A 19,353-nucleotide genomic window follows, 5' to 3' on the forward strand; every position below is an offset into this window, starting at 1 on the left:
TTTGGATCGGTAATTGTTATATCATGCAAGTTCTATAGTTGAGAGTGCTCGTTATAATGAGGGTATTATTTTTAATACAAAGGACATGCGATTAGTTTATTATCTGGTGTTAATTATGTGGCAAAATGCCACACTAAGATTGGTAATTGATATACTATTCACAACAGTTTTAAAGTTGAGAGTACTTGTTAACAAGGTTTTTATAATTACAAAAGTGATGACAAGTTTGATATCTATTTGATGCTGGGTTAGACAGAGTACTTTCTCACAAGAGTGTTTCTTCACTCTGCAGACAAAGGGAGCTAGCCAAGTAGTCATGACTTCCAATATAGGATATTAATTGAAAGTATATAATGTATCTTATCTTAAACAAAGGAAACTCATTAGTTGGTTTTACTGCAAGAAAATGGTTTATACAATTTTCTTTAACCGCATTATCATGATCAACAACTTTGTTTAAAAGCATTTTCTAAGTCATAGTTATTGTAGATAAATTTAAGCGGGGTTTTCCAGAGTATTTGTTATCTCTGGTTTTTTACTCCGTAGGCTAGGTATCAAAGGGGGTAACATTTCCAATGAAGCAATCGTTATGGTTACACACTTTGATGTATTATGATCCCTTTAACTGTTGTGGGGTGGAAGATGACAACCTTCACGTGCTCCACCCTGTTGTTAACTAATGTCATCAAAGACCTTTTCGCAAATTCTTTTGGGAAGCCCTCGCTGTTGAATGAGGTGCGTGCTGATCCAGCTCACAATCAAACTTGATCGCTATGCATGCGTACCAAGCATTTGCGATAATGTCTAAACCAATTTATGTAGCAACTCCTTGTTTTCATACTGGTATTGTCTTCTGACCTAATTACTTTCAGTAGGCCCTTAGGCCTATTACCATAACTATCAATCACTTTACTTTGAAATGTTTTTTGCCCGTTCCGTGTATAGTACTTGTTTAAAATGTTCATTTTATTTTGCCAGGTTTATGTACATGGCTTTAGTGTGAAATAAATACCTTGATCATGTGAAACAAGAAACAACTGTGTGATATAGAATTAACATAGTAAAATATTAAAATTACCCCTGTAAAAGACATTGCAATGTTTTGCCATTAGTGAAACATTTCTCATATCACATTGTACTTTAACCCAAAGCTGCTGTACTTCTTTATCGCCAAAACTATAAGAATAATCCCTAGAGAAAGACACAGTCTGAGAAGTGTTACCGCGGTATTGCTTCTTATACTTCTTTTGAGATATTGCCAAAACTCTTGTACTTCCTATATCCAGGAAATTTGTTATTGGCATTAAAGGGACACACCGGCTCACCGTTTACGCAATTGAGGGGTGTAGAATCATAAATAATGTTTTTATAGATAGATGGTTGCTGTAAAAAAAAAATCATCAAAATGTCACGTAATTAGCGAAAAATGATTTTAAAAAACCAAAGCGGCCATATAACGCTTCCGTTACACGGACTCTTTGAATGTGAATCTTACGTTAGATTTTTCCCCATTATTTACATTTTGTAGCGATAATTTGAATACATGATCTTTTTCGTCAATTATTCGTAAATAATTTTGTAAAAAAAAGATTTAAATTTGGTTAAGTAAGTTACTTTAGACGGCTGAAAGTAAAACTAGCCCGGAAGGTCACGTGACTGTTGTACCACTTTTTAGTTAGAACAATCACGCGACCTGCGTTTTTGTCTTAAAATGCTCAAAAACGGCTAAATTTGATGATTTTTTTTAAGGACTGTTCTTCTTCATTCCTGGAAGACAGTTGAAGTCATATCTTAGTCTATTTTGTAGCCCAAATAGCCCAATTCGGCCGGTGTGTCCCTTTAAGTAATTTTGTTTTTACATCGCAGTGAGGAGTTTTGTACTGAAACACTACCAAAACGTGTCTTGAGATGAGACTAAAATGTTGATGAAGCCCCATACACATTGTTCAAAAGAGTTGCATCGTAGTCTGCAGCTCAAAACACGGCGACAGCGGCTGCACCCACCCGGCGTTGTTAGTTCTTCTATGAAGGCGCTATATACATTTAGTGGTCGATTTCTGATAATACTGCAACCACTACCAATTGTTGTCTTGAGACGAGACTAAAATGTTGATGAAGCCCCTATACACATGTTCAAAAGAGTTGTATCGTAGTCTGCTACTCTAAACACGGCGACAGCGGCTGCACCCACCCGGCGTTGTTAGTTCTTCTATGAGGGCGCTATATACATTTAGTGGTCGATTTCTGGTAATACTGCAACCACTACCAATTGCTGTCTTGAGACGAGACTAAAATGTTGGTGACGCCCCATACACATGTTCAAAAGAGTTGTATCGTAGTCTGCTACTCAAAACACGGCCACGGCTTCAGCTGCACCCACCCACCCGTTGTTTATTAACTTGAGGGCGCTATATTTTCACGAATGTGTAACGCCTTGGTTGAGTGACCGCAGTTAACGATTGCTCTGACAGTTTCTTATCGCAATATCGATATAGCGCCCTCTAAATTGAGGGCGCTCTAACAGACTGTGAAATGTTTCCCCGTCAAAGTCGTCTGCCCGAAAGAAAAGTAAGACTATTAAAGAGAGGTAAGAAATCTTCAATTTTTCCAGTAGTTGTTCGGTTTTCGAGTCTCATAAAAACAATATAAGGATAACAATATTATACAATTCAAGAAGAATTCACCGCATCAGTTCTTTTTTAATGAAGAGAAGTAATTCTGGATCGGAAAAAGGACGTCGGATCAATCGTTTGTTTATTCGATAGAAATTTATACATAATTATTTTCCGATTTCGACCCCAAACTTTGATTCCAATTATTTACCGCGAGACTGTGCCAGCTCCGCCGGTGACAAAAGCTCTGCTGTGTACTCACGGTTTGTGTTTATGCCAGGCTTTTCATGCTAAGAACAAAGAACAAAGCTTTCTGTCGTAGGTTGTCTCGAACATTTGAATGAATAATAGAAGAATCAAAGCCCCAAAGGGGCGATTCCGCGGTAACACGCGTTACGCTTTTGAGGGTCCTTCATCATTCTCCATTCTCTGGCTGCAAGACTACTTTGATTTAAGTGTTCATCTTTTGTATTTTAAAACCTGAATATCTAGGCTAGATCCCCATGTTCACACAATAGTGAAAGATCAACTGGTTTAGCTGAGAGAGCTCTGCGAAAATCGGTAACACGCGTTACGCTGAATGGAAAGACCAAAAAAATTCATTTCAACTTTGTCCTAAAACTAACCAGTCTACAACAAATTTGTTTCTATTGTCATCAAGTACTATGCTAAGGTTTATTATACAACAATAATTACAATAATCCAAGTGTAACATTTTTAGTAAATTGCTAAATAGTCGGTAACACGCGTTACAGTAACACGCATTACGGTTTTTCCAAGCTACATGTTTATATGTTATTTCAATTTTTGAGTTACAAATTCTCAAAAAATATCAACCAATATCAGTTGCACATCATATTTAAAGAGCAATAAAATAAATAGACCTTTTTCTTAACGTTTTGCTCTACATATCACAAAGTTTAAGGTAACACGCGTTACGGCAACACGCGTTACAATTTGTCTTGCTACATTATTGATGTTATTTCAATTGTTGAGTTACAATTTCTCAAATTTATCAACCAATATCAGTTGCACATCATAGTTGAAGAGCAAAACAGTAGCTTTAGACCTTTTTATTCATTTTTTTTTAGTTGCTCTACATATATCCCAAAATTTGTAGTGCATGCGATTGTTTACTATCGCGGGTTCTCAAGTTTCCTAATAATATGATTCCTAAAATAAAATGTTTCGTCAGCTTTAGGACTTGCCAACTTCCAATTCCTTCAAGCAGGGGCATCCCTAAAACACTGAAGTCATTTTCTTTACTTACTTGCATTACTTCACCACGGAAATAATCCCGATCATTAACCACAAAAAACAACTCCCCACGCTTAGAACTGTTAATTTGACCCCCCTTATTCCATTGACATGTCCTTTGCCATGGGATGTTGAAAAGTAATTCCACCTCATTCACATTATGCTTGCCTACCAGGCCATGGAGCGTGGCAGGAATATTTTAGTTTTTAAACTGTGTGCTGTGCCCATCTGACCATTATATACAGTGTATTGGGCTTGGTAACACGCATTACATTGGTAACATGCGTTACATTGGTAACACGCGTTACATGGTAACACGCGTTACAGTTTTCGGAAGCTCATTGTGAAGCAGTGGTTAAGAATTCATCTAAGTTTTTACTGTTTTTACATGAGCCCTTATTAGTAGGAGGAAAATTAAAAGTTGCAGCATTTGAAACCAGGTTGTTACTAAATTATATTTAAAAGGGTGTGTTTTGGTAACACGCGTTACGCTCTCTGAGAGTACCTCAAACCACGTGTTGACATAAGTGTACATTGAGTTGTATTGAAATTTTACATTATTTTTTCTAAAAGAATACTGCCCATACATGCTCTCATTTATACTTTTTTAAAGAAAATTGATACTGACTATAAAAATAGGTCAAATTGATAAAACCATAAAAAACATTACTTTTTTCCCACCAAAGTGCATTATTGGAAAAGTAATTTTTTTTCACAGTTAACAAATCCGAACAGAATAAAAAAAATTCCCCTGACACTTGGACAGGTTTGAAATGATATAAAGATAAAAATTCAATTCTGGGAGCAATTTCATTTTTCTAAGAAAATTCCACCTTTTCATGGAATCGCCCATAGATCAACTGACACTACAGACTGACTCTCTAGCTACTGCAGTAATTTACCAAAAATCCAAAGAGGGAATGGCGCCACCACTTTTTTCACTCATTTTTACAAAATATGGAAACTTTTCACAAGAGAGTCAACGAAACAACATCCTTTGAGTTGACCTCGAAAGTTCAAAACCCAACTATCGTCTGGTGGTAGATTGTTTATTTCTCCTTCAGTCACTTGATAGATCATGTGATATTGCTATTTGGGATTCTACTGCGTGCCAAAATGGGGACAAAATCACAGTGCTTGGGTGGGATTCTGGATACCTTCTAGATAGGCATAGATGCCAAGTTCAGAGGCCAGCTAGCTATGCGAGACATTTTTTGAACCTGTGCTAAGAACCATTTATAAGGCAATGAGTGAATAGTCATACCTGTGACTGTGAGATTTTGATGAGCACAATGGACCTAGCATGAGATAAACTTGTGCTTAGCACCAATTGGGGAAAAGTTTCCGTATGGCGCCACCACTTTTCATTCGAAATGAAATATAGTATCTAATTTACCTCAATGAGATATCCCTTTTTGTAAAAATGAGTGAAAAAGTGGTGGCGCCATACGGAAAGTTATCCCCAATTGGGCAAGTAAGAACTCTGGTGTACATTTTTGTTTTAACACTTTTAACTGCTGTGATTTTATCACAAAATTGTTTGAGACAAGTCATGGCTATGTGACTAAATAATATAAAATACAGGATTGCACCATAATTTACCCATAGCTGAAAGGTCCGAAGACCTAATACATAATTCATAAATACCTCAGACAGTTTCGCTATTCCTATTGGTGATAAACCTTTGTTTATGACCGGTAAAAAGTGTTAATTCATGGGCGTGACACGCGACCTTGCACCTGTTCTTATAAGACAGTTTCTTCATTCCTATTGGTCGAGAGCATAGGCTGAAACAGTTGTGCCACATCACGCGATACGCGCGGCGCGCACAGCATTCCCTTATAAGGAGTTGTTTACCCGAGGGCGGCGGAGGGCTTTACCATTTCATAGCTGGAGGGGTGTTGTGTTGAAAGAAATTATTGAACAATTATAATTTTTTGCATTTGTTTTACTTTTTGGCCAAAAAGTGTTGATGTTTTTGACCGAAAAGGTATTTATAAATGGGAATCAAAGTGTGTTGAATCAGTTTTCAACTAGTGGTTTAAACCCGCCGAGGCCTGGTTCCTTATAATTTACCTGGACTTCGTCTTGGTAAAATTATCAAGAACCAGGCCTCGTTGGGATTAAACCACTAGTTGAAACCTCTTCACCACACATTGATTCCCTTATTTAACCTTGATTGTATCAAGGGCTTTTTACAAGTTCATCACTCCTAATGTATTGTTGTGTTCACCACAAACTGTGCTCATTGTTTCCATATTGCATGTTCATTGTGCGATCACTAGTCCATGTTCTTTGACATGAAAGACTATTGTCAACACACAGTACTGACAAAAATATATAGGGAAGGAGTCAGCTAGCCGGTATTGCTATGCGACTCTAAGCATGAAATGAACTTGTGCTTAGCACCATTAGGCAAGGAGTCAGCTAGTCGGTATTGCTATGCGACTCTAAGCATGAAATGAACTTGTGCTTAGCACCATTAGGCAAGGAGTCAGCTAGCAGGTATTGCTATATGACTCTAAGCATGAAATGAACTTGTGCTTAGCACCATTAGGCAAGGAGTCAGCTAGCAGGTATTACTATGTGACTCTAAGCATGAAATGAACTTGTGCTTAGCACCATTAGGCAAGGAGTCAGCTAGCCGGTATTGCTTTATTACTCCAAGCATGAACTGAACTTGTGCTTAGCACCATTAGGAAAGGAGTCAGCTAGCCGGTATTGCTATGTGACTCTAAGCATGAAATGAACTTGTGCTTTGCACCACTAGGCAAGGAGTCAGCTAGCCGGTATTGCTTTGACTGTAAGTATGAAATGAACTAGTGCTTAGCACCATTAGGCAAGGAGTCAGCTAGTCGGTATTGCTATGTGACTCTAAGCATGAAATGAACTTGTGCTTAGCACCATTAGGCAAGGAGTCAGCTAGCCGGTATTGCTATGTGACTCTTAGCATGAAATGAACTTGTGCTTAGCACCATTAGGCAAGGAGTCAGCTAGCCGGTATTGCTATGCGACTCTAAGCATGAAATGAACTTGTGCTTAGCACCATTAGGCAAGGAGTCAGCTAGCCGGTATTGCTATGACTCTAAGCATGAAATGAACTTATGCTTAGCACCATTAGGCAAGGAGTCAGCTAGCCTGTACTGCTATGTGACTCTAAGCATGATCTGAACTTGTGCTTAGCACCATTAGGCAAGGAGTCAGCTAGCCGGTATTGCTATGACTCTAAGCATGAAATGAACTTATGCTTAGCACCATTAGGCAAGGAGTCAGCTAGCCTGTAACTGCTATGTGACTAAGCATGATCTGAACTTGTGCTTAGCACCATTAGGTAAGGAGTCAGCTAGCCTGTACTGCTATGTGACTCTAAGCATGATCTGAATTTGTGCTTAGCACCATTAGGCAAGGAGTCAGCTAGCCGGTATTGCTATGTGACTCTAAGCATGAAATGAACTTGTGCTTAGCACCATTAGGCAAGGAGTCAGCTAGCCGGTATTGCTATGCGACTCTTTAAGCATGAAATGAACTTGTGCTTAGCACCATTAGGCAAGGAGTCAGCTAGCCGGTATTGCTATGCGACTCTTTAAGCATGAAATGAACTTGTGCTTAGCACCATTAGGCAAGGAGTCCAGCTAGCCGGTATTGCTGCGTGACTCTAAGCATGAAATGAACTTCAAGTGCTTAGCACCATTAGGTAAGGAATCAGCTAGCCGATATTGCAATGTGACTCTAAGCATGAAATGAACTTGTGTTTAGCACCATTAGGTAAGGAGTCAGCTAGCCGGTATTGCTATGACTCTAAGCATGAAATGAACTTGTGCTTAGCACCATTAGGCAAGGAGTCAGCTAGCCTGTACTGCTATGTGACTCTAAGCATGAAATGAACTTGTGCTTAGCACCATTAGGCAAGGATTCAGTTAGTCTGTACTAATGATAAATACAAGGCAAAACAATTTATTTTAAATGTGTGTTTTCTGTCTTCAGATTGAATTAAAGTGGAAACTGTCACCTGTATTTAAATGACATCCTTGCAGGCTATTCAACAATCAGTAAGGACTTGAAATTACCCAAAGATCAACATCAACCCAAGATAGACTCGACCCTAGACCATCTGAGATTCACTCTAGGGGTTTGTGACATCTCCCTGGATAATCTGATTATGAAGGAGCCTACGGATGAGCCAAAGTGGGAGCTTTGTTGGGAGTTTGATGAAGGAATCAATGCGGCTTTGGATATTGATGTCTTTGTACCTGGGAATGAGATGGCATTGGCTGACGCTGGGAATAGCAGAGTGGTGATCTATGCCAGTAAGGGACACCAGAAGGAAACTGTTGACATACCACAAAGTAAGTTTCCTAGAAATTATTTAGTCAGAGATTTATTGTTGTAAATATCAGATGACACTTTGCAAAAGGTACTCTTGGTTGGTTATCAGGGTGAGAGTCAAAAAGTATTCAATGAAAATAAGGATTTAATCCACTCCATTACCACAATCAAATCTGAGGTTTAGATAGATAATCCCACACTGGGGAAATTAAAACTGGCCTTGATTCAAACAGTACTAAAACACTAAAAGTTTTATAACAATAAACAGACAGATCAAATTAAGAATATCAGGTATAAAAATATGTTTCCGGCATGGATTAAAAATGATTCACAGCAATATTTATATACAAGGTAAAATGTACACAAGCGAGGTCCTGTAAACTGACAACGCATAAAACACAGTGCAGCTAACCTAAGAACCATTGCAAACATGAATTGCAGTCCAGGGACAAAGGAGTTGTAGCATTGTGTCCAAGGAGATCCTCCCGCCGATGACTTTAACAAAAACTTAGGGTACATGGGATGGGATGGGTCAGACAGGATCATGTTCACCTTAGTATCTTGGTCATGATAAAGTGCCTCTGGGCTGTGTAGTTCGGCTCTGGTAGATTTTCTAGCTTGCTTTTATTTGATATATACTGTATCTATCAAACATTGTTTGCTTTTCTCAACTCAAGTCAATCATAAAAAATGTTCAAACGTCACAGCATTGGTTGTGATCAATACAAAGTTTCTATGGTAGTCAAACTGTATGTCATGAAATTGAATGGTTGTTGCTATTTCAGGGGTATAAATGAGTACCTGTGGCAGACATGCCAACTAGTACGTTTTTCCCGTATTGCGTACGGGTTTTTGTAAAAAATACGGGTGTACGGGTTTTGCAAAAAAAATACGGTTTTGAGCATCGCCACCACAAAAATACAATTTTCTCCCCGTTGGCCGTTGTGCCCTTTTTTAACTCAAGTTCAATATTTTTTTATTGACACAAATAAGTTCCGTATTCAACTTTCACCACACATCGAGCGCAACAGAGATTCCCTCGCACCCATCATTACACGCGCGCTAGTAGCGCAAACCTACATTGCGCAATATGATTTACACGCCAGTTTATCTGAAGGCGCTGGGGCCGAGCGAACCAGTCTAACACAATTCACTGAACAACAGAGGGCGCTGTTGTCAAATGGCCTTATATGGTATCGGTCGTTTAGTGAACGGACGAATCGAGTGTGCAAAAGAATTTGCCAAAATAAAGACGCAAAAGAGCGCCTGAAGCGAGTTGTTTATAAGATGAATTTAAGAACTAAGCCACCAAATGAAAGAAACGAAACTTTTTGGGATGATTTGTTATTTTTGTCTTCTTCATTGAAATTGAATTAATTTTGTTTTGTACTTGTCTTATCAGCTAGCCGGTACTGCTATGTGACTCTTGAAGGCAGTGGACACTATTGGTAATTAGTGAAATAAATTATTGGCATAAAACCTTACTTGGTAACGAGTAATGGGGAGAGGTCGATAGTATAAAACATTGTGAGAAACGGCTCCCTCTGAAGTGGAGTGGTTTTGGAGAAAGAAGTAAATTTCTACGAATTTGATTTCGAGACCTCAAGTTTAGAATTTGAGGTTTCGAAATCAAGCATCTGAAAGCACACAACTTCGTGTGACAAGGGTGTTTTTTTCTTTCAAAGTTATCACGCAACTCCGACGACGATCGAGCTCAAATTTTCACAGGATGGTTATTTTATGCATACATGTATGTTGAGATACACTGAGTGAGAAGACTGGTCTTTGACAATTAACAATATAATAGTGTACACTGTCTTTTAAGCATAAAATGAATTTTGTGCCTCCATTTTGGCAAGGAAAAACTCTGAACATTATTATTTCAATTGCTGTGATTTCATCACAAAATGATGTTTTAAAAAGTCATAGGTTTAATCTGATAGTTTAAAAGTGGGGTTGGAAAAAAAGTGATGTGACAGAATAAAATAAAATATATATATTTCCCATAGCTGCTATAGCTCAGACCTTTTCATAGTAATTAAATAACCTTATTTTTATAGCACTCTTTACAAATTTATTGTTGCTCACTCATGGAGTTGTTAACACCATGTACAAGTTCATTGTTAAAACAGCCCAGACATCAAACAGCCGTGCAGTATCGCTAGCTCCATGACCTTTGACACTGAAGTTCATTGTCAACATACAGTACTGCAGTACATTGTACGTTGTACATGTATATTAATCCAGCAACTGTGGACACACCCTAGTACAAATTCGCTACGTAGATGTTTTTGTGACTGTATTTGTTGGTGGTGTTTTTGTGACTGTATTTGTTGCGACATAACCCTGCATTCTACCAGGAAATAAGACTGTTGTAAACTTAGTGAACATCCTGACAAGATTGCAGACGTATGGACATCTTTTCCAACGGAACTATGTGCTTAGGTGAGTACAGATCACAAACTGATTCAACTTTGCTAAAATACTCTGGCAGCTTATTTAAAACAGGCCTAAGATTGTATACAAATACCACTTAATTTGTGCAGTGTATAATTTGTTTGTAATTTGCAGTCTAGATGATAATGATTTTATCTTTGGTTTACATTACAAGTTTTGTACAATTAACACGACTGCATGGTTCATCAAATCATTCAGGGTAGAAATCTGTTTCCTAGTTCCATGATTGACTCAGATTAGAATGAATTTACCATTCAATGCAATAGAAGTAATGGCTGGTTATTAAGGGTCATTCTTCTCAATTGGTTGCAACATTTTCTAAGACTTGAATTCAGTGTTATGAACAAAAAGAGACGATATCCCAATAATTAAATAATCAACATTAATTTCCCATGCAAAGGACTTGTCTCATTTATCATTCATGTTTTTACCTTTAAGGGAAGGTATTGTTTGATTATCAATCTTAAAGGTAGTGATGATCAAAACTTGTTTGACATCTTTGGCATTAATAGGCCCTACTTCAGACATTTTTTTTCTTTGTTTATTTAAAGGACTTGGGATGCGACTCAACCAATACGCCTCTCTTAATACTTAATGCATGACGTCATAATTCTTACCCAAAATGAGGCTATGGGTGCACTTCCCCCATCACTTGCAGTGGCTGCGCCCATAGCCTTGTTTTGAGTTAGCATTGTGACGTACCTCATGCATAAATATTAAGAGAGGTGTATAGACTTTGAAAATCAATATATTGTCTGTTGCCATAGTAACATGCCAATTAGTGTTTAGGTCATTCTTTGCATATCTGGGGTCTTAAAGGTTCTGTGTACTTGTTGTAGGTCCAACGACACAATGTCCACAGATCTACATTAAACTTACACGGTTTAAAGATAATGATGGTAGAAAGCTCCCCTTAAAATAGTTCTTGCTGAGAATTTGTAGTTTCTGAGAAATTAGAAGAAAATAAATCACAAACAAATTATTTTCAGTTCTGCTTATTTCCAGCAAAATTCAAGAATATTGTAAATGCTTGCACTTTAGTGTTCACAACTATTTAATCAGAAAGACTCAATTTCACTAGTTCATATTATTATATTTGGCGACCCCAATATTCAGTGCTGAACCAATGAGTCCCAAATCCCATTGGTATTAAACTATTTGTAAACTGACTAAATAGATGCTTATGGTTGTTTCAAAGCTGATTGAAAATTGCTACATCAAAGAAATCTTCATGTTCACTTAGAATGTTTTAACAATAGCTGACAGTAAGGATGATTAGCACCCCAAATTATTATCTAGCCCTGTGTTGTCAGTCTCTCTATGTTGGCTAGATAGCTCAGTTGGTATACAGAGCACTGCCATGTTAATCTGGAGGTCCATGGTTCGAGTCCCACTCTAGTGATAATGTTTGTTTAAAACCAAATCAATTAAAATTTATCCGGTCAGTTTCCCTTGTGGTTTATAATGTTTGATTAATGAGTTTGTTATTTTTTTTTTATTCAGATCAAAATGGCATTTTCTAAACCAGCACAAGGTTCAGCTCTAGAGAAAATCCGAAAGGATTATCTGGAGTGCAGTATTTGTCACGAGGAGTACACGGAACCCAAACTACTAGACTGTCTTCACAGCTTCTGTAAACACTGTTTACTTGAATATCACACTACCAACTACAAAGATGCAAAGATGCTAATTTGTCCTTTGTGTCGAAAGGAGACACAACTTCCTGAGACGGGTGTTGAAGATTTCAAAAGTAACTTCATTTTAACTGGTCTTGCAAGTCAACTGGAGCAGGTCAGTTCACTTGAACACAGCAAGTTGGTCTGTAATTTATGTGAGGAAAAACACAAGGCAACACATTTCTGTTTTGACTGCCCCATGTTTATTTGTGCAAACTGCTACAAAATGCACAAGAAAATTCCCTTGTTGTTAAGCCATACAGTAGCTACTTTGAAAGATGTTAGAGATGGGAAAACTGCAATGAAAACGACAAAACCCAAACGTCATCCAGAATGCCAAACTCATGAAGGTGAAGTGATGAGGTTCTACTGTACAACATGTGATGTGATGATTTGTAGAGATTGCACTGTCATAGATCACTGTAAACCACAACATGAGTATATTGAATGCAACCAAGCCTCATCCACATACAAACAGACATTGGCTCAACTCTTTACTCCCCTTGAAGAAACCCTGAAGAACCTTGATCAATCTCAAGCAACTGCCTCCACAATGAAAGACAACCTAAACATTGCAGTTAAGAGAACCATGGCAGAGGTGAAGAACAGAGCGGACGAGATCAGGGCTGAGGTAACGGCTCAAGAGAGTCGCATCATGGATGAAATACAAACCATCCTTAAAGATCAGAACAGGAAATTGGAGGAATTTGAGCAAGCAGTGAGTGTAAACTTGCATCAAATACAGCAATCATTGCAGAGCGCCAAAGATGTCAGCAAGAATTCATCAGTGCCTGACTTCCTTGCAAGCTATCCAACAATCAGTAAGGACTTGAAGGGACTCATAGATCAAAATCAACCCAAGATAGATTCAACCCTCGACCATCTGAGATTCAATCCAGGGGTTTTTGACATCTCCCTGGGTAATCTGATTACGAAGGAGCCAAGGTGGGAGCTTTGTTTGAATAATTCTGGATTCAAATGGGCTGTGGATATTGATGCCTCTGTACCTGGGGATGAGATGGCAGTGGCAAACTTACGGAATAGAAGCGTTGTAATCTACGACACGAAGGGACACAAGAAGAAATCTATCACATTTTCAAGCTGTAAGTTCCCTACAATTCTTTTAGTCAGAGGTATATTGTTGTAAATCTCAGATAACACTTTGCAAAAGGTACTCTTGATTGGTTATCAGTTTTCAATGATTTATTCCAATCCAATACCATAATCAAATCTGAGAACTATTTATCAAACATTGTTTGCTTTTCTCAACTCAAGTCAATCATTAAAATGTTCAAACATCACAGCATTGGTTGTGATCAATACAAGGTTTCCATGGTAGTCAAACTGTATGTCATGAAATTGAATGGTTCTTGCTATTTCACTGTACCTTGTAGACTAGGACTACATGCATCCGCTGCATGATCACTAAATCCACTCTGCTGCAGTCATTCTTAATAATTGACATTCCTTTAATCGACACCAACAAAAGAATTTTAGTACCAAATTAATCAAATATGAATAAGTAACGTAACTTTGGTAAAATCAGAAAAGAATTGCTATAAAGGATGAACCCAATATCATTTTTCTTGATTATAGTATGAACAAATTGTTGTTTATTATTCTACTGTATGTCATTGTTACATGTCATTGTTACATGTCGTTGTTACATGTATGATTGTGAATTGGAAGCAACATAGTGAGGTGGATTAAGGAAAAAATCGTGACACGGCGGACAAAAGCACCATTTTTTCACCAAAGTATCAGTTTGACCCACAGATTTCAAAAAAGTCATGCTCCAAAAAATCTGAGAATGGCATCACCTTGAATTACGTCATTATGGCGTCATAACCTCTTTTTATGTAATAAAGCATAGGAAAATGCCATGGAATGAGATTTCTACTTGCCAAAATTATGTTTCTGGTCAAGGAATTCAATAAGGGTGGTATTAGTTTGTAAAAAATAATTTCCTTTATGGTGAGTATATTGATGTAATTATGACATCATCATCATCAACACTACACAAATAACACAAAGTTTGAAGACAAAATTAATGTCATGTGGTTTCGCCAAAATGCTAATCTTTTTGTGTTCATATGGTACAATTACCATGGCACTGATCTATAAGATACCGTGACGTCATTATGATATAAACAATACTATCAACCAAAACAAAACACATTGAGACAATGAAACACAATGAATCTTACCGGATATAGGTTTTAGGGGAGATTAATTATGTTGAATAGCGCATATGGGAAACTTCACAGGAAAGGTTGCAAAAAAGTCTCACATAGGGTCAAAAATTAAGTTTTTTGTATTAATAGTAGTAGGCATCCGTCAATCCTTGAGAACCATGGAGTTGTGCCGTTGAATGTCGACTAGGGAGTAGGGTATGGTGTGGCTGTAGAGTCCAATGCCGGAATGACAGTCTCTGCCGCAGTATAACTGCAGGTGAAATATGAAGCTGTTCTAACTGCTTAGGGCTGGACCTTCCTTGGGAGTCATCCCTCATCTGTTCGTTGCGAAAGGGCTTCCTCGAACTTGGAAATAACTCTCTGCACCTCCTGCTTCCGGGTATATCGGTCTGCAGTGGCTGCTTCCCAGGTGGTTGTATTGGTGGCAAGGGACTTGAGGTCACACTTGGAAGTGTCTTTGTAGCGGAGCTTGGGTCTTCCGAACGGCCTCTTCCTTGATGCCAGCTCTCCATACAGGAGGTCTTTTGGGATACGTCCGTCCTCTACTTGGTGACATGTCCCAGCCAAGGCATGCGTCTCTACTTGCCGCTCTATCAAGCAATGTGCTATTGGTATGTGGTCTCTCAAGGGGATGCAGAGGATGCGGAAGGCATCGAGTCTATATGCTCTTGACAGGAGCCTAGGGTACGGGGTTCACTGCCATAGAGGAGCGTTTTCACCAAACAAGCCTTGTAGGCCTGGACTTTGGTATGCTCTGAAAGCTTTTTGTTGCATCATACTCTCTTTGTAAAGCGTGGAGAGTTTTGTGGCAGCCTTTCCTTTACGCCTGTTGAGTTCTACTTCAAGCGAGAGATTGTCGGAGATGGTTGAGACATGATACACAAACTAATGGACAGCTTTAAGCTCATGGTTGGCGATGCTGGTAGACATTGGTTCATCAACATCCTGGTTACCTGCGTTTTTGTTAAACTGATGGTAAGTCCAAAGTCTTTGCAAGCTGCATCGATCCATGAGCTGCTGCAGGTCATCTGGTGTGTGTGTAGTGATGGCTGTGTCGTCTGCAAACAGGAAATCTCTAAGGCATCTCGTTTGGACTCTGGTCTTTGCTCCGAGTCTTGGAAGGTCGAAGGGGATTCCATCCGAGTTCATACGAAGGTAGATGCCCTCTGTGGCTGACCCAAAAGCATGCTTGGGTAGAACATAGAAGAAAATGGCAAAAAGGGTTGGAGCCAGACACAGCCCTGCTTTACACTGTTGCAGAGGTCGAAGGGTTCAGATGTTGAGCCACTGAAACTATGGACCCCTTAAAGTTCTCTTGAAAGGACTTATCAATGCAAAGCATGCAGAACAGGAGGGCAACCAGTCTTGGCCAAGATCTAAATAAGGCTGTCTCTGCTCACGAGGTCAAAGTCCTTGGTGAGGTCTATAAGGCGATGTAGAGTGGCTTTCCCTACTCCCTACACTTTTCTTGCAAATGTCTTATGGAGAATATCATGTCAATGGTCTACAGTTTGGCTTGAAACCACACTGAGACTCTGGGTAGACTCTTTCACCAAGAATTCAAAGTCTCTTTAGGACAACTCAAGCAAAGAGTTTCCCCACAATGCTAAGAAAAGAGATGGTAAGATAGCTGTTGCAATCGCTCCTGTCACCTTTGTTTTTGTAGATAGTGACAATGTTGGCGTCTCTCATGTGGCACTGTACCTTCTGTGCAGCACTGGCAAATTATCTCATGCAAATCCTTGATGAGGATTCCTTTTACGCACTTGAGGACTTCGGGGATGCCATCTTTTCCTGAAGCTTTTCGCGGGGAGAGTGTATCTAGTGCTTTGCCAAGTTCTTCTAGTTTTGGTTCACTGTCCAGTTCGTCCATGATACACAGGCAATCTTTGTTGTTCAGAACTTCTGTGTTGACAATGTTCTCTCTGGAATACAGCTCCGAGTAGTGCTCCACCAAATGATCCATCTGCTTCACAGGGTCCCTTAGGACCTTACCGGTAACTGACTTCAGACGAGTGGTCATCTTCAGGTGGCCTGCTTAATTTATTCCCTCAAAGTTGGGCCCAGAAGTCAATTAGCGCATCGCCTTGCGGTTTGCTGGACTCGGTTTCACATGGTCCTTGGTGCCTGCAAGTTTCTCACAGAATGTGAGTGTTTGTATGCTGAGAGAGCGCGTCTCTTATTTTCTATGAGAGTTGACATCTAATCAGCATGAGCCTCGAACCAATCGGGTGACTTGATTAGCCTCTTGCCGAATTAGTGGCATTGTAGACAGCATCCCTGAGGTGTTCCCATCTTCTGCTGACGTCGAAATTGGGTACTCTTGGCAAGACATCTTTTTGGACCTGGACAAACGCTTCCACCATCTCTGGGTTGTGAGTCTTGTTCGTGTCAATGCGAGGCTGCCCTGCCTTCTTGGAACTGTGAACTATCCTTGGTTGAAGCTTTACTTTGTTGCACACAAGGGAGTGGTCTGTATCACAGTCTGCACTTTGGTAGCTACGGGTTATCTTGACGCTGCCCAGGTCCCTACGTCTCGTGAGCACGAGTTCAGGTTGGTGCCAATGCTTTGATCTATAGGCTGTCTCCAGGATACCTTGTGTTGGGCTTTGTGTTGAAGAAAGTGTTAGTGATGCAGAGATTGTTGTACAGCGGAACTCAAGAAGACGTTGACCGTTTTCATTTATAACTTTCCGATGCGAAACTGTCCCATTCAGGAAGACCAGGATTTTTGATCGGCACCAACACTGGCGTTCAGATCCCCGAGGATGAAGATTGGATCTTGCTCTGGGACGTCGCTGATAGTGAATATATTACGTCATAATAAGGTCAAGGTCATTGCAATTTTTAGTCACCATAAAGGATATTAATTTGTTACAAACTAATACCACCCTCATTAAATTCCTAGGCCTCAGAAACATAATTTTGGCATGTAGCAATCCAACCATGGTATTTGCTTTGGCTTTATTACATTAGAAGACGTGATGACGTCATAATGACGTAATTCAAGGTCATCCCATGCTCAGATTTTTTGGAGCATGACTTTTTTGAAATCTACGGGTCAAACTGATACTTTGGTGAAAATTTGGTGCTTTTGTCCGCCGTGTCACGATCTTCGTGTTTTTTGTCCTTAATCCACCTCACTAACATACAAAGAGCTTTTACAACACAGGAAACATTCAATTAAAAAATGATCTCTTTCTTATTTTTACAAAAATCAAATTATTGTAAGTTTTTTTGGCAAATGAATATTCATTCATTATATTGGGTTCTATCCGTTTGTTTATCTGTTTTCCAGGCCCTCTGGCTGTTGCTGCATTCCAGAATCAGTTAGTGATTGTAGATAAGACCAACTCAGTCAAGATGTACAATAGGAATGGCAACAAGATGTTTGAATTCCACACAGTGCCTCATAGTGAAATGGACAAGACATCAGTAGACCTCTTCAGTGTAGCAGTCATAAAGGATACAATCATGGTCGGGGATGTGAAGAGGTCAGTTATAACTAAACACAGATCCAGTGATGGTTCACTCATTGACACTGTTTCAGTTCAGACTGAACCTCACTTCTTGGCCATTGACAGCAAGGACAGAGTTGTAGTCAGTGGTGGGAACAGACAACAAGTAGACATTGTTGACATCACTGGTACTACACTATTCAGCATCAATCCAAAGATCAATAGTCAACCAGTTAAATCCTGCAGAGGTGTATGCTGTGACAGCTCAGCTATCTACATTGCAGTGTGGAATGATGATTACAACACTGGTCATATTCATCAGTATGACACTCAGGGTAGATTTCTCAGCTGTATTGCTCAGGGTCTGTACGACCCACGTGGAATCTCATTGACATCAGATGGTCAGCAGCTTGCAGTGGCAGATTGGAATTCAGTGAAGATTTATAACAAGGTGTAATGATATCTAATAATGATGATACTGGTCAAATACTGTCTCATGGATTGAACTGACCACCAAATTATGTCAATCAAATTAAATCACAAAGTTGTGCAAACTGAAAAGTTCAAATAACCACTTAATTTTAGTTCTCAATATGATGACATTGAGTTGATTAATTCTGTCTGTAATACCTGGTTGCAATTCTTTACATTGTTGACTCATTTTGCATTTTGCAGTCAAATAATGTTTGGAGAAAAACTATCTCGAGTACAGGCTTGTTTATTTTAAGGAGTTTCTGAAAAACACTCCATCGGGCAGAAAATAGTATTTGCAAGAAATAAAAGCAGAAAATAGTATTTGCAAGAAATAGTAGCATGCAAAGGGTTGATTATTACATTATGGGGTTGTTCATTAAGTAGTGCAACCTTTTCCTTTTGATAAGAGAAGCATTCTATGAAGTTTAACATTGCATGCAAAGGGTTGATTATTACATTATGGGGTTGTTCATTTGTATTGCAACCTTTTCATTTTGATCAGAGAAACAATCTATGAAGTTTAACATTGCATGCAAAGGGTTGATTATTCCATTATGGGGCTGTTCATTTAGTAGTGCAACCTTTTCCTTTTGATAAGGGAAGCAATCTATGAAGTTTAACATTGCATGCAAAGGGTTGCTTTGAAAATCATTACTCATCAAAATGTAATAAAACTAACTATTGTATATTTTGCCATAATTAGATTATGTTTATTATTAGAAAAGTTGTAAGCAATGTATGAAAATGCCTTAACATTCAAAAGAATGTGACATGTATATTTTATTGTTATCATCACATGTCAAGACACTGGACACCTTTGATAATTGTCAAATACCAGTCTTCTCACTTGGTGTATCTAAACATAAAACCTGTGGAAATTTGAGCTCGGTTGTTCGTT

General features: G+C 38.9%; 2 protein-coding genes across 5 annotated transcripts in view; both read left to right on the forward strand.

Moving 5' to 3' along the window:
* Positions 1–10,431: 10,431 nt before the first annotated feature.
* LOC139938775 (E3 ubiquitin-protein ligase TRIM33-like) overlaps positions 10,432–19,353 on the forward strand; it is a 106,166-nt gene continuing 97,244 nt past the window's right edge. For 2 of the 4 annotated variants that reach the window (XR_011786201.1, XR_011786202.1), the window contains exons 1-3: positions 10,435–10,640; positions 12,156–13,431; positions 17,822–18,017. Coding sequence is in view for 1 of the 4 variants with exons in the window: in XM_071934400.1 (XP_071790501.1) it covers positions 12,162–13,431; positions 17,822–18,438 (1,887 nt within the window). In the remaining 3 variants the exon portion in view is untranslated. Of the gene's footprint in view, positions 10,641–12,155; positions 13,432–17,821; positions 18,439–19,353 lie in introns of those variants that run through there. The other 2 variants (XM_071934400.1, XM_071934399.1) reach the window with 2 other exon arrangements.
* LOC139938774 (E3 ubiquitin-protein ligase TRIM33-like) overlaps positions 10,436–19,353 on the forward strand; it is a 34,743-nt gene continuing 25,825 nt past the window's right edge. The window contains exon 1 of the mRNA XM_071934397.1: positions 10,436–10,507. The gene's annotated coding sequence lies outside the window, so the exon portion shown is untranslated. The remainder of the gene's footprint in view (positions 10,508–19,353) is intronic.

The sequence above is a fragment of the Asterias amurensis genome, chromosome 6 (genome assembly GCF_032118995.1).
Source record: "Asterias amurensis chromosome 6, ASM3211899v1".
In the NCBI taxonomy this organism is placed as follows: Eukaryota; Metazoa; Echinodermata; class Asteroidea; order Forcipulatida; family Asteriidae; genus Asterias; species Asterias amurensis.